The sequence below is a fragment of the Psittacula echo genome, assembly GCF_963264785.1.
Source record: "Psittacula echo genome assembly, chromosome: 14".
In the NCBI taxonomy this organism is placed as follows: Eukaryota; Metazoa; Chordata; class Aves; order Psittaciformes; family Psittacidae; genus Psittacula; species Psittacula echo.
The window spans coordinates 10569061-10589681 of record NC_137750.1 but is presented as its reverse complement, the minus strand read 5'-3'; the positions used below and the strand labels follow the sequence as shown (position 1 = coordinate 10589681).

Here is a 20621-nt window from a genome sequence, read left to right as displayed (position 1 = left end):
AGGCTTAGCAGCAGGGCTACATCTGTCCCTATCTCATTCATGCGAGGCTCCAAACTCATGACCTACCACACGGTTCAGCTCCGGGCTGTCAGGATTGTTGTCCTGGAAGTATTCCACTGCCTTCTGGATTTTGTCCATGCAATTCAAATATTCCTCCAGCCTCCCAGTAGGGCTGAAAATAAAACCAAAAGTAAAAGCAATGCCCCAAGAAGCAAAGAATGAAGTTATTAAGAAAGCATCAGACCAAAATTCAACATTTCAATTCCCTTTTCTTCCACCAGGAGATCATCATGGGATTCCCTTTTGCCTCCACTCAATGCCACAGCAGAATATAAAAGCCATGCAGCAAGTGCAGAGGTACTGACAACTGAGCAGCACACAACTCTCAGCCTTGCCTTCTCCCACCCCAGTGAGGGGCCATCACAACACCCACCAAAAGAGCGGGCTCCAGAACTGGATACAGTGACAACATCAGTAGTGCAGGAGGAACCTTTGGGCAAACAGCAGAGGAAAAAAAGAAGCCACCAATGCTAATGGATTTCATATAGCAGCATGTCTGCTAAACCTGGAAGAGACACCAGTGTCAAGCCTGAGCAGACTTTGCCCTTTGGGGATTGCGGAAGGTCAAGTCAAGCAGCTTCACCATGGTCTGACGGTAGAGAAAGCATGTGGGAAGGGTACAAGGAACCCTCTGATGAGTGTGTGGAGCCAGCTCCCCTACCTCCATCCTGAAAGTTCAAGAGGATGAAGGTCCCCAGCAAGATCTAGCTGCTCAACTCACCCTTCCTTTATGATCTTCTCTGTGTCCTTAGCCACATGGTAGTAACTGATGACATGATCCAAGCAGGACAGGGTCTTCTCCACATTCTCCTGCAAGCGCTGCAGGTTCTCTGTCTGTTTATAGACTGGGATGATGGAGTTCTCCAGCTTCATTAAACGACTTTCAAAGGAGGAGAGAATAGCAACCTACAACACCAAGAAAGAATGAGAGCTGAGGACATCCTTCCACATGGATCCATATAGTAGGGCAGTAGTTAACAGCAGGGCAATCAGGGACCTTCAGGTTCCAGTGTCTCTTTTCGGGCTCTGCTATTGATTTCTCCTTAGGCTGGCTCTTTTATCCCTCTATGTCCTAATTTCAATTCACAACCACAAAACAGATCACCTGCCATACAGAGATGGGCCAATCTTGAATCAAATGTTTGCAAAGTGTGAAGATAACTTTTCAGGACATCCTAAGGGCAAGCAAAAGTTCATTTGACAGCAGAAACAGCCACAGGAACAGCCTGGAGCAGCACTAGGTAAAAAGGACAACCACATAAACCAGCAGCCACTTCGCCCCATACCACTGAGACCCACAGATGAGATGCACAACATAAAGGCACAGTACCAGTAGAGCAAAAACTTTCTTATCCATCATAGACATTTGTTTCTTAAAGGGGACTGTGATACTGCTTTTAAACCATAGTAAGCTCATAAAGGGTGCCTTACTGTCATCTTTGTTGGCCAAAATGCAACTCCTTCAAAATTCACTCTTATGTTACGTTTTCCACACTTCTCTAGTGATGCCTTTATGACCTTCTTATAGCCCAAAACTGGACATAGTGTAGCAGCTGAGGGCTACCAAGCCATGAGAGCACAATAATTACTTTCTACCTGTTCAACAGAACACTCCCAAAATAAAACTCCAAACAAGACCTGACTTTATGAAGCAACAACATGATGCTGCTGCACAAACTAGTCTGAGGTCTATTAATACCTCCTCCTCCCAAGAGGAACAGATCATAAAGAGACTAGGCCAACAGCTCATTTGAGCCCTCACCTAAACAGGAGAGAAGCTTAGGACTGAAGCATTCATCAAGTCGCAAGTGGTAAATGCTCCATTCCTGGCAGTGTTTAAGGCCAGACTGGGCAGAGCCTTGGGTGGCATGGTTTAGTGTGAGGTGTCCCTGCCCATGGCAGGGGATTGGAACTAGATGATCTTAAGGTCCTTTCCAACCCAAACGATGCTATGATCAGTCCTCCCCTTTTGCCCAGGCACTGAAGTGCACAACATAGATGCAAAGCAAGTGGTTCATTACTTTGCACTCCTCAGATGGGCACAGTGACAGCCTTGAACACAGTTTCACCAAATAAAGAGTAAAAGAGTAAACCCAGGCCCAACATTAGGGCTGAATTTCAAGGACCAACTTACCATGTTTTTTGTGAGCTGGTCACTCTTCTCAAGGCTATCTTTGATGAAGGACAGAGTTAATTCTTCCTGCCAGTAGGATGAAAAAATACTCTTCAATTCTGAACACCAAGCATTTAAGTCACTCAACATCACATGAAGGGTTTTCCATGTCCCAGCAAACCATGCCTGGTCTGATGCTGAGGCCACCCACCTCTTAACAGGAATCTGGGCAACTGACCCAAGGTGAGAGACACACAACATAATGAGTCAGGCTTTCATGGATTACTTGTTTCCCTTCAACACCACGAGCCTTAGCACACTAAAGTCACAGCACAAGATAAAACTAACACCTTTACCACAGAGGCACACCTATTGAGAGCACACATTTCCCTGCCATAGCACAACACAGTGGCTGCACAGGCATCACCCAAATCCCATGCGCAGCCATGAACTCAAGTGGCCAATGCAAAGCAATCACCAAGGGCTGTTTTCAAGCCACGAAAGCCCAAGCATAGGGGAAGAACAGAAGCCTGCAAGGGCTGGCCTCAGGCTGGATCTGAGGACCTGAAGAGAGAGCTCCAAGAGACCACCAGGCCCTAAGAGAGCTGCCACAGGTCCGAAGAGGTGGGGTAGAGATAGCCCAGACAACCAAAGCCCTAAAGCGCCCTAGGATGCTGCCAGGCCCGGAGGGGGTGACCAGGCTCTAAGGGGATCCCGGGTCGCTCCCAGGCCCGTCTCATGAGCAACGCGCTGGGGCTACGAGCGCGAGAGCGAGCGCGGGCGCAGGCTCCAGGCGGGCCTGCAGCACATCGAGGCGCCAGTCCCACCTGCTTGAGCTTGAACTCAATCTCCCTCCTGCGGGCCGACACCTCCTCGGTGGGGATCATCCTGCCGCGCTCCACCACCCGCTACCGCTACTCACAGCCTCTTCCGCCCTCTTTCACTGCAGGGCCGCCATCTTGAGAGCGGCGACGCCCGCCTTGCGCCTGCGCGGCGGGGCCGGCCGCCATCTGCCGCTGGGCCCGCCTTGAGGAGGGGCCGGAACGATCCGGACCCTAGCAACGACCAGGCGCATGCGCAGTGCCCCTTGCTGCGGCCATCTTGGGAGTGGCGGGAGGGCTGCGCCGCCATAGTATGATGTCGGGTCCGGGGGGGTACTCGAGAGCCAGCCCCTCCAAGCATAGCGATGGTGAGCGATGGCTGCACAGCACACGGGGTCCGGAGGGAGCCCCAGAGCCACCCAGCTTTGAGAGCCACCCTTGCTGAGGTGACCACGCAAAGGCCACTCTGCCACACAGCTTGAGGGAGAAGCAAGCTGTGGAGAAGATCATAGAGATTTGGGCCCAAGGAAATGAAATTAATCTGAATTACAGACACACAGGCGTTTGCAGGTTGCTTTACCTCTGTCCTGCAGCCGTTTAACAGCAAGAAAGGCCACCTGCCTCAGGGAGGCAGCCATCTTCTCGCTCCTGCAGCATGGGTGGCGAGGGCAGCTTTGTCACGCACCCAGGCAGTTATAGAGCTCTGCTTCCTCATAAACCACTTCCAACTGGGAGCAGGGAGCTGGTTTTATCAGCGCAAACAGTCCCAGCCTCTCGCCATGTTGTGCTGCTCTGAGGCAAAGCTCCTGCAATGCACAGGGACCAGCATGTTCCCATCCATCTTCCCCGCGTCAAACCACGCCAGGCTCTGGAAAGGAGCCGAAACAGCCTGAAGAGCCTCTTTTGTTCATCAGCTTCGTAACTCACCTTATCATGCTGCAAACAGCTGTTCTCTGGCTGCTGCAAGGGGCCATGCACAGCAAGGGTGATGTGTTTTCAGTGTGTGACATTGCCTGCTCGTGGTTTGTGGGGACAGCTGCTAGAAGGGATCTTGTCCTGTGGGTACAAGAGAGAAGATCCCTGTGCAGGGTCAGTGCCCAGCGCCTCTGGAGCTTTTCCCCACTGGGCTGGTGTGATTGGGAAGGTTATTTTCCCTGTCCAGCAGAGCAATCCATGCTAACCCTCACCTCATCATTCTAAAGGGCAGCCAGAGCCAAAAGGAAACCTCCCCTCACTGAGCCTGGGGAATGATTCTGTGTGCTTCCCCTCAGTAACTGTCTATCTCCAGCAAAAAAAGGCTCCTTCACTCCTTCGTGGGGCGACTGAGCCCTCAGAGCAAAGAGGGGAGCTTGAATAGCAGCACCCAGCCCATGTCCCAGCTGCAGAGTGAGGTGCAATGCCACATCCAAGGGGGAGCAGCAGAAAAATCCTGGCTTGCTGCTCAAGAGACTCAAAGCAGCAGGGGATATTCCTGGCAAAATGAAACAGAAAGGATAGGAATGCTGCAGTTTGAATGTGTGTTAGAATACAGGGCAAAAGGGTGTAAAGTACAGCCAGGACTAAGCCCATGGCTGGCTGTTTCTCCAGTGGAATAGCAGTTCTGAGACAATCCCAGTCCCATTCCCGCTGCCTTCCCGCCGGAGTGCTGCTTCCCGCCCTGCAAACCGCCAGTCCTGGCTGGCCCCGGAGGAATTGCTTTTCATGGAGGGTGAAAGACAGATCTGGTGACTCAGCAGTGGCGTGGAGGAATGCAAGTCACCCTCTGCTTCCTTCTCCACAGGACAGAACAGGCAGGAAAAGCCTCTTTTTCTTCCCAGAGAAGGGATTTTCATCCACGTGGATGTGCTCACTGTCAGCACAGGTATAGAGGAGGAAAGCTGAATAAGGATTGCACCCTCAGTGCAGTGTTCAGTGCTTCACTGCACTAACAAGAGAGCCCCCGAGTCCCTTTTGGCAAGCAAAGCTGGTCCCAGGGCTCCATAAACCCCAGGCACAGGATCAGTTGGGAGCCCAGCACCTCGGGGGTGTGGAGGGTTCGAACGTCATGGCCCTGTTGTTCAGCAACGGGAGTTTTCACCACCACAGGCATGAGGAAGTGGCTCCTGCTGGTGGGGACGTGACTCTTGCTTCTCCCCAAGGACAGCGTGTTCAGGGCGTTGGTCACCCAGAGGCTGCAGAAAAGAGAATTCACCTGCTTTACAGGTGGGGAAACTGAGGCAGAGAGGGGCTGGGCTTTGCCTGCTCAGGGGTTGGCTTCCAGTGCCTGGGAAGACCCGTATATTCCCCAGATCCACATTTCTATTGGTAACCTTTCTGGTGGTGAAGATCATGAAATCACAGTGTGGTTTGGGTTGGAAGAGACCTTAAAGCTCATCCAGTTCCAAGCCCCTGCCACAGTGACACCTTCCATTAGACCAGGTTGCTCCAGGCCCTATCCAGCCTGCTCCAGTGCCTCACCACCCTCTTAGTGAAGGTCATTCAAAAAGGTGTAACCTTGACAAGATCCAGCTAAACTCAGTGCATAGTAGCTCTCAGAGCAGGGGCTTGCTGTCCCCTGCGCTGTGGCTCAGTACTGCTGACCCCAGGAACAGTTCTGCTTAGAAAATAGTCATTTTAGTGCAAAAAAACCCAAAAGGAATTCTTACTGCCCTTGCCTCCCACCAGTGGGGTTAATCCTGCCTGGAGGGGACAGTAGAGACACCATAGGGCAGCAGCGCTCCCAGAGCCATGGGAGCCTCCTGCGAGTCAGCCAGCGAGGGCAAAACAAGATTAATACAGCCAGGAGCTTCGGGAAAGGGCTTTGCATTTGCTGAGGGATCAGAGTATGGAAGAGCTGGGATTAACATAAAATTACACCACTTTCATTATGGGCTGAAGGGCCATCCCGGGCTGTGGGAACACCATCGCCGGTGTCACTGCCCTCACCTCCTCCCCAGAGCCAGCCTGTTCTGGCCCCCCTTAGGTCAGCTGGATAGAGAAGGAGATTAATCTTCAGGCACATTAATCTTCAGATACTAAACCAAGGAGCTCTAAGCTGGCTGAGGAGTCCCCAGCGTTCCCTTCCAGGTGGGGTTAAAATGGGGGAGACCCTGAAAGCAGGAGCCAGTGTGCACAGACAGGGCATGGGATGCACCCAGGCATGCAGCCTGGCTGTATCCGTGCCCATAAGCTTGAAGGCATGAGGCAGGAACCAAATCCACCACAGGACTTTGCCTCCCTGATAACATCTCCATGCTGTGCTTTGATCCTGACATGGGTCTGGAACATTGGATGAGCACGGCTCTCGGAAAAACCAGGTCCATGTGGGACAAAAGCTGTTATTTGGGCTCCTGCAGCTTCCCAGCCCTTCCGTGTGGCACTGAGGACCATTCCAGCCCCACTGCTTCAGAGAAGGGATGTGACATGGCAGCAGTTGCACTGAAACAGCGCCCAAGCAATGGCGTAATGGGAAATCCCTCAGTGATCCTCTGTTCCTTGCAGAAAGGGGGTTTGTGGGGATCAGCCCTTTGAAGACTGGCCCCAAAAGTCACCCCAAGCCCTCATCTATCCCAGACACAAGCTGTGCTCTCCTTCCCTCCAGTTTATTTGCAGAGGGAATTAAGGTCCTGCTGGGAAACCCTCCCGTGTGCTCTGATAGCTGCCTGCACAGCCAGCTCAAAATGGCTTATTGTAGTGAATGACCAGGATTAAGGAGGTTTCCTTGTTTACTTAGTGCTCTGCAGAGTGGGAGGAACAGGGAGAGACTCCCTGCTCCAGCCGAGGGCCACCAAGGAGCTGGCACATCCTGGGGCCCAGCACAGTACCACCAGCACACGGCCAAGCCTTTCTCTCCTCCCTAGAGCAGGAGCTGAGGGTCCCAGCAGGGTGTGGGATGAGTGGGATGTGTGTGTGTTCACCAGGAGGGCTGGTTTCGTGTGCTGGGGTGAGGCTGGGGTGATGCTGTCTTTCTGCCTATGCTGTTGCTGAGGAAGGAAGGGGGGTGTTTGCCATGTGAGTCAGTGCTGGTTGTGCATCTCCTCATGTGATGGGACGGGGGCCATGCAGGGCTGCGTCTCAGCTCCGTCGAGGAGTGCCAATGAGCCCCATGCATTGGGAGCCCTCCTCTGCTACCCCCTCTGCCCACAGCAGGGAGGGCTCTTGCCTTCGCCTGCTGCACTGCCAAGGGGCTGGAAACACGGCAGCCGCATCACCCTTGTGCAGCTCTGACCTTTGGCTGTTTGCACATTCCTGCTTGTTAATGTGTCTCATAACCAAACACTGCCAGGATGGAGGATTGCTCCCCCCAGCAGGTCTGCTCCCCCCCGCACCATGCCCCTGCTCATTGCAGAGGGGTTGGACTAGATGACCTTTGAGCTTTCCAGCCTAAACTATTCCATGATTCTGTGATTCCCCAGTTGAGAATCGCCACTGACCCTGTGCTGGGTGGGAGCTGAAACAACTCCCCAGCAATGCTCAGCACGAGCATCCCACCCCTCGATACCAGTCAGAATGCCCACAGAGCTCCCAGGACAGAAGGCAGTCGCCTCCCAGCCAGGCACAGGGAAAAGGAGTGCCATTCCATTGTGAAGCCATGCTTCCAGGCTGGCACACTGCCCTCCAGCACGATGCCAGGCCAAATTCTTTCCCATTTCTAGGTCAACACCCGCCTCTTGTAATGCCCCTGAGCCTCCACGCTGCCTGTGCCAGCTCCCTCTTTGCACAGGATGGGAGCATCCCGTGGGATTCACGACATCCCCACACTGCTCAGCCTGGCTAGACCCATCCATAACCTTTGGATATTTGGGATGAGATATTTATGCTATTTGGGCCATTTTCCAGATGGGGGATGCTCAGCCTTGTGCTGCCTTTGCTGCCCACAGCAGCACCCGTGGGTGAGCTGTGTCTACAGGGTGCAGCCTGCCCCTGCTTGCACCTTGTTGGGGTTTAGGGCCCATTTGCTGGAGTCTGACACCAAAGGAGGATGTTTGCTTTGTATTCCTAAAGCAAGTTTCTCTGTGCTGAGACCATGGGCTGGTCCCAACCCTCCAAACCTAGCAATCAATCACCTGAAACCAGCCTTTGTGAAGAGCTCCCAGTGGCCCCGGTGCCTGTTTGCAAACGGGCCAAGTTTCCACCTCGGCATGATGTGCTTTCCCAGTGGAAGAGGCAATGCTGGCACTGCCCCGGCAGCTCAGCCCCTGCACCGCAGGGCTGGATGTGACTCCCTGCCCATGGGGGCTGCCTTGTGTGGCATGGGCTGGGCTGGAGGAGCAGGAGCACTGTGGGGCTGTAGCCCCCTATGCGGGCACACACTTGGGGAGGTGGCAGCGATGATGAGGAGGAGGAGGAGGAGGAAGGGCAGCACACCACAGTGGCTCGGGTGCCGCCGGCACTCCCCCAGCAGGGCAAGCCCTGACCTGCCCGTGCATTGTGCCAGCCCCACCGCCAGGAACGGCCACTGGCACCAGACTGACCCATCCCCGGAGGCCAACTGAGCTTTGCTGAATGGGATCCTCTGTGCCACAGCGTGCATGGCCCAAAAACATGATGGAAAACATGAGGGTGCAAGCGTGCTCCGAAAGTGCTGCCCAGGTAATCAGCATCTGGGCTCAACTGCACAACTGCCTTGCTCTGCCTCAGCTTCCCTACCAGGATGCTGTAAGCCATCCAAGCCATCCTGGTCCCACCAAGCTCTACCACCAGTCCCAGGGCACTGCTGGAAAAACAGAACAGGGGCTTTGTCCCCTCTGTGTTCTCAAACCCCCTTTCCCGGAGCCCCTGTGAACCTGCAGAAAGGTGTTTACATCCAGTGTCATCCATCCTGGCAAAGACATCGGGGTCCAGCCCTGGGCCCGGTGCAGCCTGTGTAGGATTTGCTCTGGTACCTCCATCCCCTCAGATATAGACCCCATAAAAATCAGTGTAGAAGGGGCAGGGAGCCCCTGAGCTGTCCTTATCCCTGCCTTGAAGCCATCCCCGTCCCCTCCAGGGGCCTGCTGTACCAAGGATGGAGCTCCCTGCCCAAGTGCAGCACCCACGAGATTTCTCATCCATGTGAGCTCCTAGAAGCACATTTGGGAACCTGCTTTCTCCCAAACTTCAGAGGTTCATTCATTGCTATGCAAGGCGAGTCCATTCCCTCCTCTTCTCCATCCCATCTCCCCCTTCTCCCCCCTCACTCCTCCAGCCATCCCAGGCTAAAATGTTACAACAGGCTGAATTTTTCCTGTTGAAGGGGGGGATAAGGGGGGAAATAATAATAATAATATAAAAAGAGAAATCTGGGGGTGGAAGAAGAACCTGTGAGCTGTGACCTGCTCAAAGCCAGCACCAAACCCACATAAGGAAAACAAAAGCAGCGAGATTTGCATTTCCAAACAGAGCAGAGATGGCCCCAGTCTTGGAGCTGTTGATTCTGGGGTTGATTTTCAATATTTAGGATGATTAGCAAGTGAAAGGCAGCTCTTGCCAGAAGGCTCTGGGCCAGCCCCACACTCAATGCACAGCAAAGAAAGACCCGGCAAGAAAAGGAGAGAAAAGAAGGGCTTATGTGTATATTTTTCTCCCTCACTGTGAACGGGAGATTGGGTTGAGGTGGCAATGTTTGCCCATCGGGAAGGGATGATGGATGGAGGAGGGAATGGCTGCGGGAATAGCAGAAAGAAATAATAAAGGAATAATTGCCCTGGGTTTAATAACGGGCTAGGAAGGAGCTGTGGAGGCTGCAGGGAGGATTTGGAGCTGGGTGCTTCAGACCTGCTTTGGTGGGTGCTGGTGGTGGGATGCCCCCAAAGGCTCTGGGTTTTCACTTCACACACACAGAGCACGGGGGACACCAGCAGCTCGGGGGTCCCCAGCCCATCCCTTCGGTGCTGGATGCACTGGGGCAGGGCTGGAGCAGCCCCGCTGCCACTGGCAAGCCCGGGCAGGCCAGGGCCCGACCTCTCTCTTGGCACGAGGCTCCAGCCCAGCATGCACAGGCTTTGTGCGGGCAGCAGCGTGGTGTTCTGCCTGCCCCAGTGCTCCCACCCCAGAGCTGCACCTCCTGCCTGCTGCTTGCAGCATCACCCCCACACCAAACCAGCTCCCTGAAAGCAAACCTTCACGTTCCAATTGGTTTTGTTGCTTTCAGAAGCTGAACAAAACGAGGTTGTTTCAGGCCTCGCCTGGTGCCTCCTTTATATTCACCCTTTCTCGCTTTAAAGCCCTCGACTGGCTCCGGCAGGCTGGAATATTTTCTCCTGGCAGGGTGGTGATTTCCAGTCCCCTGGCACAGGGGGGATGGGAGGGGTGCTGGGGGCTCCTCTTCTTCCAGGGGGTTTACAACAGAAACTACACAGTTGTGCTTGGCAAAACCAGATAAAGAAGTGGACCAAGGGTGCTGCCAGGTTTCTGCAGCCCTGCCAGTGCCACCACTACTGAGGGGAAGGAGGGAGCAGCTCCCTCAGTGCTACCAACAGGGAGCTGAGAGGAGGAGAAGCCAGCACAGGGAATTCCTTTTTACCTTTAGGGGTTCATGGTCCCCAGTGTTCTCAAGCTGAGAGTCCAGATGTGCTTCCAAAATTCCTCCCCTCCCCCATATATCAAATCTGTCTCCTACAAGGATAATCCTACCTCATCCCAGAGCTACATCCTGCTCTTTCAGCAGACAGCACATAGAAGCCAGATTTGCCTCTGCCTCGGCCCTTATTTTGGGCTGAGATTGGCTGGATTGGGAGCAGCTGTGATGACTGCAGCGCACAGGGGCTGCCATAGGGCTCACTGCTGCTGGGCCTGGTGCCAATGGGATCCAGCAGGTCAATGGGAGGTCATAGGATGCTCCTCACATGCTGTGTCCCCTGTGCAAGAGGGGTGGAACATCCTGGAGTGAACCATCAAGCTGGATGAGCCCCAGACAGAATCTGGAGGGGGATCCTTGCCTCTGGAGATGCTCAGATGTGACAGTGGGAACTGGGCAGCCACCAAGTGGGGGCCAGACCCCCCTTTTCCAGATTCCCCTTCTCCTCCCATCCCATATGGCAGCACTGCCCCACAGCTGTAGGGGTACCTACAGCCTGGCCCCTGTGGCCTTGTATCAGCCCCACATCCCCAAGCCAAGCTGCCTTCCCCATGGGACTCCCCATGCCTGCACCCCCAGCTGCCCCATCCTGCCCAGCCCAGGCTGGGTGCTGAGTGTGTGCTGCTTTTCCTCCCTGCTTTGGCAGAGCCCAACTGCTCCTTGGTGTAATTGGCCTCAGGAGGGCTGGGCTGTTCCTGTGGCTTCTGTGCAGCTCCTCTCACCACCCTGCACCCAGGAGGGCTCCGAAGTCACATGTGGTTCTCAGGGTGTCTTTAGGGCCAGGTGAGGACATGGCACAAGCAGAGGGATAATCAGAGAATCGTGGAATCAACCAGGCTGGAAAAGCCCTTTAAGCTCATCCGGTCCAACCATTCCCCATCACTGCCAAGGCCACCACTAACCCATGGCACTGAGGGCCTCATCTACACGGTGTGTGAACACTTCCAGGGATGATGATTCCACCGTTTCCCTGGGAAGTAAGGGCCAGGTACCCATACTATGTCATCTGCAGGGGAGGGTGCTCCAGGGGGTAGGAGCAGCTCCCAGGACTTGTTCACCCACGTGCAGCACGAGCACTGGGTACCCATTGCCACACAGGTGGTGGTTTGTGCCTCAGTTTCCCCACAGGGAATTGCTGTGCTGCCATGAAGGGGGATGATAGCACCCATGTACTGGTGGGTGTGCAACCAGGGCTGGGCTGGTGAGATGTCCCCTTCCTCTAGGAGAGGGTCAGGCAGAGGAGGAGGGAATCAAGGAGACAAAAGGGTTTTTTCTTCTCAAAATTTCTTTCTTTTTTGTTTTAATTTGTAAAGAACTTTCCATGAAAAAGGTTCAATTGCACACACATCTCTGCAGTTCTTCGGCATCAAGATAGAGGCCCCCAAACAGGAAAGTATAAAACAAGAGATAAAAAGAGAAGCATCACCAATACACGTAGAAGCATCTACACTGGCCCCCAAAGACCCCCACGAGCCTTCAGCCCCTGGTACCCGGGCAGAGCAGCAGCCCCAGCCCCGCTGCTTGGGTGAGCTGAAGATGTCAGTTCTTTATACCCAGGAGGATGCAGGACTTGACTTGTGCTCTCACCTCCACAGCTCCAACCCTCTCCCCAAATTTGGGTGGAAATCAGTCCAAGGGTGATCTGGTTGTTGTTTGAAAGGCTTGTTTATTGATTCTTACACTACAGCTCTACTCTTGCTAAATCTTATTGCTCCCATGAAAGGTCCTAAGTGCTTTAGTAACAAAAAAAGAAACTCTTTCCAATCTTCCAATTCTATAGAAGCCTATTACACACCACTAAAACTGCAACTCCTACTTCCTCCTACCTAAAGGCTACCCTTAACTCTAAACCTACAGTGAAGGAGAGGTGAAGAATCCAGTTCTTGAGAGCTTCAAGTCAAGTTCCAACAGCATTTGGCTTCGCTCCTGAAATGTTCATTTGCAGATACCTGCCACATTCTCACTGCACAGAGCTTGTTGGTGTCAATCCCAATAGCTCTCCCAGACGGATGTGACTTCATTTCCCCTGCCATCGCCACAGCCTGCTGCACACACAGTCTGAGCTCCTGGATGGAGGCTGGATGTGGATTTCTTTCCTCCTTGGTCACACCTGGGAGCATTGAATGTGGAGTGACCCCGTTGCCACCAATCAATGGCCATGCCATGGTGTTTCCTTATGGCACAGCCTTAACTGGGGTCCATCATCAGCCACTCGGAGCCTGATGGATGAGCAGAAGTGGAAAGCAACAGTCTTGAAGCAAAAAAGCAGAAAGGGGTGAAAGGCAGAAAGGGTTCATGGTGATTTAGACCCCTCAAAAACCACAGCAAGGATTTGGGGTGCAAAAATGGCAAAAGCCAGTTCTGGGAGCATCCTGCTCTGCTCCTGCCAAGACCAATTCCTGGCTCCTTGCCATGTTGCTGCTGCTGCAGGAATCCTCCCTCCTATAGTGCTGGTTTACAGAACAAGCCTTTAAACAATGATAATATAAACCAACCCCAAAACTGTATTTTCCCTATCCCCCCACTAGGAAGAAATTCTAGTGCTAAAAATATAGGTTTCTTTGAATATATAATATATAATAGATAATATAAAACCATCTAAAGAGGCAGACTTGGTGAATTGATAAACCTTTTCTTCTTCCCTAGGCACAAGTCAGGAGGGAGCTTGAACTCCAGAAGCCATAAGGGACATCTATTGGCTGCTAATGATCATACTGTACCTACCAACTACCCTGAACAAGGGAAGAGAAACAGAGAGCGAAAAAAAGTAAGGAAATTGCACTTATTCTATCAAGTCCTAAGCCACCAGGAATCTCATGTCTTGGGTGGGATTTAGCAGGTGCTTCTTCTTTAGCCCTGAAGGAACAGATGTCCATTTCTATGGATAAAACCAAATGATAATTCACATTTCTTCCTTTAAAAGTAAAAAAATAAGTACTGTTATAATTCTTCTCTTGAGGAAACTCACAAATTAGTGACTTGATGTGTCCTTTAAAGATATACCAAACAGTTCTTGTGACGGTGGTTTGTCCCTCCTCCCCCAGATGTTTTTATGTGTAATCTTAAAAGGTGGCAAAAGTCACTGTGGATGTGTCTGTCTCTAGAAAATGTTGTCCCTTTAAGTCCCAGCAGCATTTGGGGGGGGGGGGGGGGGAGCACAAGGTCTGCATGGGCTTTAAATGGGGACTGGTGTCTTATACAAGGGACGTGAGGCTGCTCCAGTCGCCCTCCTCTGCTGGCAAAGAGGCGTCATAGGCTTCAAAGAGCTGGTCAATGTTGACACAGTTGGAGAGGCAGTCGTTTGTGCCTTCATCCCAGGGGTTCTCCAGAAAAGCTGCAGCCACCAAGGCTTCATCCAGGTCTGGATTGGTTTGGTTGGATTCGGTGAGGACCTGCTCCTGCCCCTGGGGACAGTCGATGTGGCCGTGTGCCTCCAGGTCCACATCACCTATGATGGGGCCGATTGGAGGTGGGAGCTCCAGATTTTCAAAAGCTGAGAAGTTTTCATTCAGGTTGGTGTTAAAGATGGCTGACCAGTCAAAGTCACCTTTGAGGGACCCCAGCTCCGTCTGCTCCTCCTGGGTCAACAAGGGAGAGCTGGAAACACGAGCTACCTTGGCCGTTCGGTTGGGCAGCGGTTTCTTGCGCTTGCACCCCATTTTGTCATCTACTGGATTCGTGTTCTGGCTCTCGGTAAGTTCTTCAAACTCCTTCAGCAGCTGCTGCGACTCCATGTTGACGTTGAGGATGTTATTGGAGGTGCAAACCAAAGAGGATGAGCTGGTGGTATGTGGTGGATCCTGCTGGGTGGCTTTGGTGAAGGCCGGGTGGATCTGCACTGGGGGCACTTTCCGCTTCTTGAAGGTACCATTCTTGAGCCGGTCGGCGTACTGGGGGTCCAGCTTCCAAAACCCCCCTTTCCCTGGTTCACCCTTCTCCCGAGGCACCTTGATGAAGCACTTGTTCAAGGAGAGGTTGTGCCGGATAGAGTTCTAGAGCCAAAAAGAGAAAGAAAGCCAAGGCTGAATGCTGGTCAGCTGCCCCAGCACCTACCTGCATGGGGAGATGGGTGGACAAATGTGTTTTCAGCAAGGACCTTGGAGGAAAAGAAGACAGAATCAGCAACATCAGGACATCCTGGGCTACATGCCCAGCAGAAACTCCCCTGAGTCCCCAGCAGTGTTCTTGTCTCCTGTCTAACCCAACCAGAGGTGGCAAGAGCCAAGGGGTTCAGGCTGGGTCTTGCCAACCAACAAGAAGCATTTGGGCAACCCTCCTTGGCTATAGACTGAGGCCATGGGGCTTTGGATCATGCAGAGCACTGGGAGAAACTGGCCAGACTTGCTCTAGGCATGGAGCTAAGGGTCCTCCTTCACAGCTAAGGAAGAAGAGGAGGGTCTTTACACCAATGTGTCCACAGCCCCATGACAAGTGGCAACACATGGCAGCCCCATGGGGGATGGCATCGTCAGGGCCTTCCTTCCATTCCCCAGTTCTTTTGGGCCTATTGCTAGTGTTGAGGGGAAAATATTTGGCCAAAAACTAAGCACCAGGCAGGTAAACCAAGGAAGCTGATGGGGAATCACTGCATCTTCATCAGCCACGGCTCAAATGAGCTGAGGGAGGGTCAAAAATGAGAATAAAAAAGAAATAGAGAAATTTCTGTTCCTGTTGAGCTGTTCTGAACCCCTGAATGCGCCTGGAGTGATGCGAAGAATCAGGAAGGGAACTCAGTTATTGGGTAAATAACCCTGCATTTGGCTCCACAAAGCCAAGACTGTATTAAGAGATTGGATATGGTAGAGGGTTTTTTCCCCCCTAATGTTGCCTGGATATCTTTATGCTTATTCACCCATAATCCGTAGTGCCGAGGAGGAAAAACAAGGCTTGAATGCTTGGAGCTGGTGAAAAACACACACACACACACACACACAACAAAACCCTCCTCTGGGCTGAAGCTCCTCGGGTGTGTTGGCTCCTCTCCAAAGCACTCAGCTCCCACAGGAATAGATCCATCTCCCCCCGGAGGATGGGTGGCATGACCTTTCCAGGCTGTCTTCAGTACAGGAATTGGGAGAGAGAATGAGAAGAGAAGAGAAGAGAGCCTCAGAAAGAAAGGGAAGAGAAAAGGAAAATAAGAAAGAATAAGGGAAGAATAAAGGAAAAATAAAAGAAGGAAAATAAAGAAAAGGGAAAAAGAAGAAAGCAGCAGCAGGACACAGACATCCTGAAACAATCCAGGCTGGTAACTCCAGATTTACAGCTTAACTGAGTTTTACAAGGCTCAGAGACTCACAGACTGAATTCCCTGCTCCCCATCTCCCCTCCCCATCCCAAACCCCCTCCAGCCCTCCTGCCCAGTTAGCATAGTTGTCATTCCTGCCCGCAGCAGTGCTGTGCCCCCCCCCGCACCTCTGGGCAGGGATTGGAAACCTTCTTTCTTTTATTCATCAACACATTTAATTAAAACTGGGGTATTTATCCATGGGTTCACAAGAGCAAGTCAACACATTGGCACAGCTCCTCCTCCTGCGCGTCCCCCCAGCTCAGGAGAGGTTGGGGTGGCCCTGGAGAGGGACCCTTCTCCATGGTGGCCTTCAAGAGCTGCTGGAGACCCCCCTGCCTGAGGACAAGGTGGGCTGGTTTGCCCAGGCCTGCCTGGGTAGCACCTCTGCCAGGATCGCTGGCACACTGGATTTGGGCTGGGAATAACCCAAGCAGAGGGACAAGCCACCAGGTCCCTCCTGCCCTGCCACATCCTACAAACCACACATGCCGGAGGTCCCCTCTTGCGACACAGGAAGGCAGTGAGCCAAGGTAGCTGCGAAAGCCCCTGTGCTTCAGGCTGTCCCTAAAGCTGGGGAGCCCAGGGGCTGTCCTCTACCCCCTGGGGACACGCTGGTGCTAGCTAGCAGCCCTGTTTGACCTCTCTTGGGCTTCCCTTACAGTGATGGACAGGAGACCTGCCCTGCTTGGAAAGCAGCAGCACTTCTGCTCTGAACCTCCTCAAGGATGGATTTATCCAGCAAGCAGCATCTCCCCAAGGGTCTTCTCCATCCTTCTGCTACTCCTGGTCCTCAGCACCCAGAGATACTCACCCTGGTGACTTCACATGTGTTCAGCCCCAAGAGACTCAGGACCCCACAAGAACCCTGAAAGGTGGAGTCAGGGACAGAGATATCTTCACGCCAAAGCCAAGAGGAGTCGCAGGGACTAGCAGGTACCTCCCTGCTCCCAAGACGGCCCTGGGCTCTCCCCTGTAATGACTCCTTCCCTCTGCTGCCCTCATGATTGTGGCATTTCTGTGCCCCTATTACAGCCCTTCCCCACCAGCTGTCCTCCCAGTGGGATCCAGCATCCCAGTGGGACCTTGCCTTGCATGGTGAAGGCTGTGAAAAGCCCTCTTCAGCCCTGCAAGCAGAGGGCACAGGGCAAGAGGTCTCCAAATCTCCTACCTGCCAGGTGGGATCAGCATGTCTGAAGTAGCAGAAGTTGTCAGTAATCCACTTGTAGATGGCAGCAAGGGTGATCTTGGGCTTCTCGCTGGCTTCCATTGCCATGCAGATGAGGGTAGCATAGGAGTAGGGTGGCTTGACGTGCGGGTTGGTCTTGTAGTCGATGTCCTCCATGAGCTGAGGGTTCATGGCCACGGTGGTGTGTGCTGTCCTCGAGGTGGATGAAGAGATGGGCTTGCAGGGGGTGTGGGGCATGCCCATGCAAGCTGGGTCAGCGGCCAGGGGTGAGCATGGGGCAGCAAAGCTGGGGATCTTCTGATAGTCATGGGAGTCTGGCCCAGTGGGGCAGCAGGAGGACTTTCCCATGCTAGCACTGGTGATGGAGAAGTCCTGCAGCCACATGAGGCTGGTCAGGCTGTCATCCTGGTCATCAAACTCTTTCAAGGTGCCCTTCTGCATTCTCTCCCTCCTCTCCCGCACGCGTTTGGACCACACGTCAGCGATGCCTTGATTCTGTGCTGGGTTTTGCATTTTCGGGGTGTGCAGGTACAGAAGGGAGGAGATGGGGCAGATCCTGCAGCAACAACAGGGAGAGAGTTGGAGACTCCCCGAGGTGCAGCCACTCTCTGGCACTGGGGCCTGGGTGCTCTGGGTGCTGCTGGCTGAGCCCCATCCCCAGGGTGCTGCATGCTGGAGCCACGTCAACTCCCCTGCGGTGCTTCAGCAGCCCTGAACCTCGGGGAAGGTCCCTCAAACTGCTGCACCACCCCACCACCCCCAGCATGCCCCAATCCGGGTGTCCCAGCACCAGTTTTGGCCTGAAGAACACATCTAAATAAATAAATAAATAACACCCACACCCCCCTTTAAACAACCGAACTCCATCCCTCAAAGGAAGGATGCTTTTCCCACTGCCCCCAGCAGGACAAAACCTAAAGGTCCAACCCCTCGACAAAACAGCTTCAATTCCCCATCCCCACCACCACCAGCAGCATCCCTCGGGTTTGGGCTGTTTCTGCTCGCTCCCTTCCCCTGGTCTTCCAAACCCCCCCCTGGAACGCTCCCCCAAGCACACCCTCACTCAGAACAGCCGGTAGATTCAAGCGCCGGTTGTTCCTGGGGCAGCAGATGAAGTGTCTGGTTTCACTGCTGGGCTGGAACCCCAGAAATCCTGAGGTTTTGAGGCGAGGAAACTCTCCCGTGTGACCCGCAGCGGCGCGACCGCACCGCGCTCAGAACGGTTCGAACCCCGTTCTGCTCAACGGCCGCGGGGCGCGCGGGACAGGACGCGGGGCGGGGGGGGCGGGGACAATGGAACACCGGCCTCGTTCCAAACGGACGGGCTCCCCCTCCAATCCCGAACTAAGGCTCAGGGGGCAACGGTTGCGGGTTGGGATGCTCCGGTCCCAGTGTCCCCGCCCCCCCGAGCCCTGGCGCCCGCGGCGGGGTGAGGGGGACCGGAGATGCTCGTTGCGGTGCGTGTGTTGAGGGGTGTAAAAGGGATGGAAATGAAAGTAAAAACCAGGACGATAAGCACACCCAGAGACACGCACAGAGACACGCACACCCCCCTGTGCAAACCTACCGCACCCGCGGGCGCTCCCCCCGCGCTGCGCTGCCCCGCCCGCAGCCCCGCAGCTGCCGCAGCCCTTACCCGGCCCGGCGATGTCCCCGCAGCTTCCGAAGTTCACGGGAGAGCAAAAAGCGCTGGGGAAAATCGGGGGAAAACAGGAAAAACAGAGGAGAAAATAACACAAAAATAAAGAAAACCGGAGCTGCGCTGCCGGGATGCGGCGGGGGGGAGATGCGGGTCCCGCTGTCCCGCCCGGTGGCGGTGCGGGCCCTGCCCGCCGTTCCGCCGTGATTTCCCGGCTTCCCGGGGGCTGCCGTTAAGTAGCTGCTCCGAAAGGCTTCACCCGTTGTCACGGTGACGCTCCGCCCCGTAAACAGCTTCCGGGCCTGCCACTGGTCCCCGCGTTGTCATGGGGAGCCGGAGGGGACCTGCCGCTTTAGGTTGAGATTTGGGCATTTAGGGGCCAGAGGCCGGGCTGGGGATGCTCGCAGTTTGGAGATGGGCAGGTCTGTGGTACCCAGGGATGCTGGGGGGCTCCACCGCACCCCAGCAAAGCACCAGCACACCCCAAACCTGTATCCGGGCCACCCCCCTCGGCTTGGCAGAGGGGCAGCCCCATCCCTTTTCCTCCTGTCTGTGCCCCCATCCTGCTTCTGACCCCTGAAGGAGTCCACAGAGATGAGGACAAAGCTGACAGGGGCTGGCAGCCCCCCAGATTAAAGGGAGGGGGCCCCCTTTAGTAGTTTAAATTATTACAGCTATATGCTTCTATAAGAAATCTGTGTGTTCTCTCCCCTGTCAGCCCAAAGGATCCCAGTGAGGAACCCCCTCTCTGACCAAGGGGGAAGGGAGCAGCCATGGATCCCAAGAGAAGCCTGTTTGGGAAGTTTGTTTCCCCCTCACAGCACAAGGCTCTGCTCTTTGAGAGGTGGGGAGCTCGGGGGGACTTGCGGAGGTTTAAAGGCCCATCCTGTGTCTGTCCACAGGAAAAGGGGGTTTGGGAGCAGCCAGACTCACTCTCGAGGGCTGAAGCGTGTGTACATCAAGTGGTTTTCCTGCCAGGACCCCCAAGGATTTGGGCAGGACAAGCTTTGGGGCAGGCGGGTGTCAGACCCTCTCTCCAGATTCCCCTCTGCTGCTGCCCACCCCCGGTGGAGGAGGCAGCTCCCAGGGGAGTGGAAATTTCTGTTTCACTTTTCCACAAGTGAATATCCAGCAAACATCCCCCCCAAAGCTCAGGGTCCTGCCCTCTGGACAAGTCAGCTCCTCCAGGAGCAAGACCTGCTCCTGCAGGAATGCTCCCTAAGGCAGAGTCCAAGGGCTTTCCTGAGCAGCTCGGGCACAGCCCCACAGGCCTCATTTCTCTTCCTCTCCCTTTGCAGGATCTGGCCACCTCAAGCCCTCCCCAGCAGCTGCAAGGTGCTTCCATAACAAGGACACGGAACTGCTGAAGAAAGTCCAGAGGAGGCCACAAGGATGAGCAGGGGCTGGAGCACCTCCTGTATGGAGACAGAGTGAGAACATTGAGGCTGTTCAGCCTGGAGAAGAGAAGCTGTGTGGAGACCTCAGAGCAGCTTCCAGTGTCTGAAAGGGGCTACAAAGATGCTGGAGAGGGATGTTCAACAGGGCCTGTAGCGACAGGACAGGGGGTGATGGGCTCAAACTGAAACAGGGGAAGTTCAGGTTAGATGTAAGGCAGAAGCTCTTCCCTGTGAGGGTGCTGAGGCGCTGGCACAGGGTGCCCAGAGAAGCTGTGGCTGCCCCATCCCTGGCAGTGTTCAAGGCCAGGTTGCATGGAGCTTGGAGCAACCAAGTGGAAGGTGTCCCTGCCCATGGCAGGGGGTTGGAACTGGATGGGGTTTAAGGTTCCTTCCAACCCAAACCATTCCATGATTCTATTATTCCCCATCATGCATCACCCCCTCCACTAAAACCACATTCTAACCCCCCTTACAGCCCTCCTCACCTTGCAGTTTTCCTCCCCAGCACTGGAGGGTTTCTCATGCAGGAGGACGCAGCTCTTCTCCTCCAGGAAAAGTCTCCTCTGGATGTCCTCATCCAT

General features: G+C 54.2%; 2 protein-coding genes across 8 annotated transcripts in view; both read right to left on the bottom strand.

Annotated features, from left to right (window-relative positions):
* Window positions 1–3169, bottom strand: part of EXOC7 (exocyst complex component 7) — a 23260-nt gene extending 20091 nt beyond the window's left edge. For 3 of the 7 annotated variants that reach the window (XM_080629215.1, XM_080629219.1, XM_080629220.1), the window contains exons 1-4: window positions 3001–3168; window positions 2195–2260; window positions 782–966; window positions 67–172 (exon numbers count right to left, since the gene is read on the bottom strand). In XM_080629215.1, the coding sequence (XP_080485341.1) occupies window positions 67–172; window positions 782–966; window positions 2195–2260; window positions 3001–3060 (417 nt within the window). In that variant the 5' untranslated portion in view covers window positions 3061–3168. Of the gene's footprint in view, window positions 1–66; window positions 173–781; window positions 967–2194; window positions 2261–3000 lie in introns of all 7 variants that reach the window. The other 4 variants (XM_080629218.1, XM_080629216.1, XM_080629221.1 and 1 more) reach the window with 3 other exon arrangements.
* FOXJ1 (forkhead box J1) lies at window positions 3114–20621 on the bottom strand (the record flags this gene model as incomplete). Its single annotated transcript, XM_080629251.1, has 8 exons — window positions 3114–3373; window positions 4924–5165; window positions 13256–13263; window positions 13732–14523; window positions 16987–17560; window positions 18641–18693; window positions 18757–18951; window positions 20526–20621. 8 exons carry the CDS (start codon window positions 20619–20621, stop codon window positions 3114–3116), a joined length of 2220 nt encoding a protein of 739 aa, XP_080485377.1.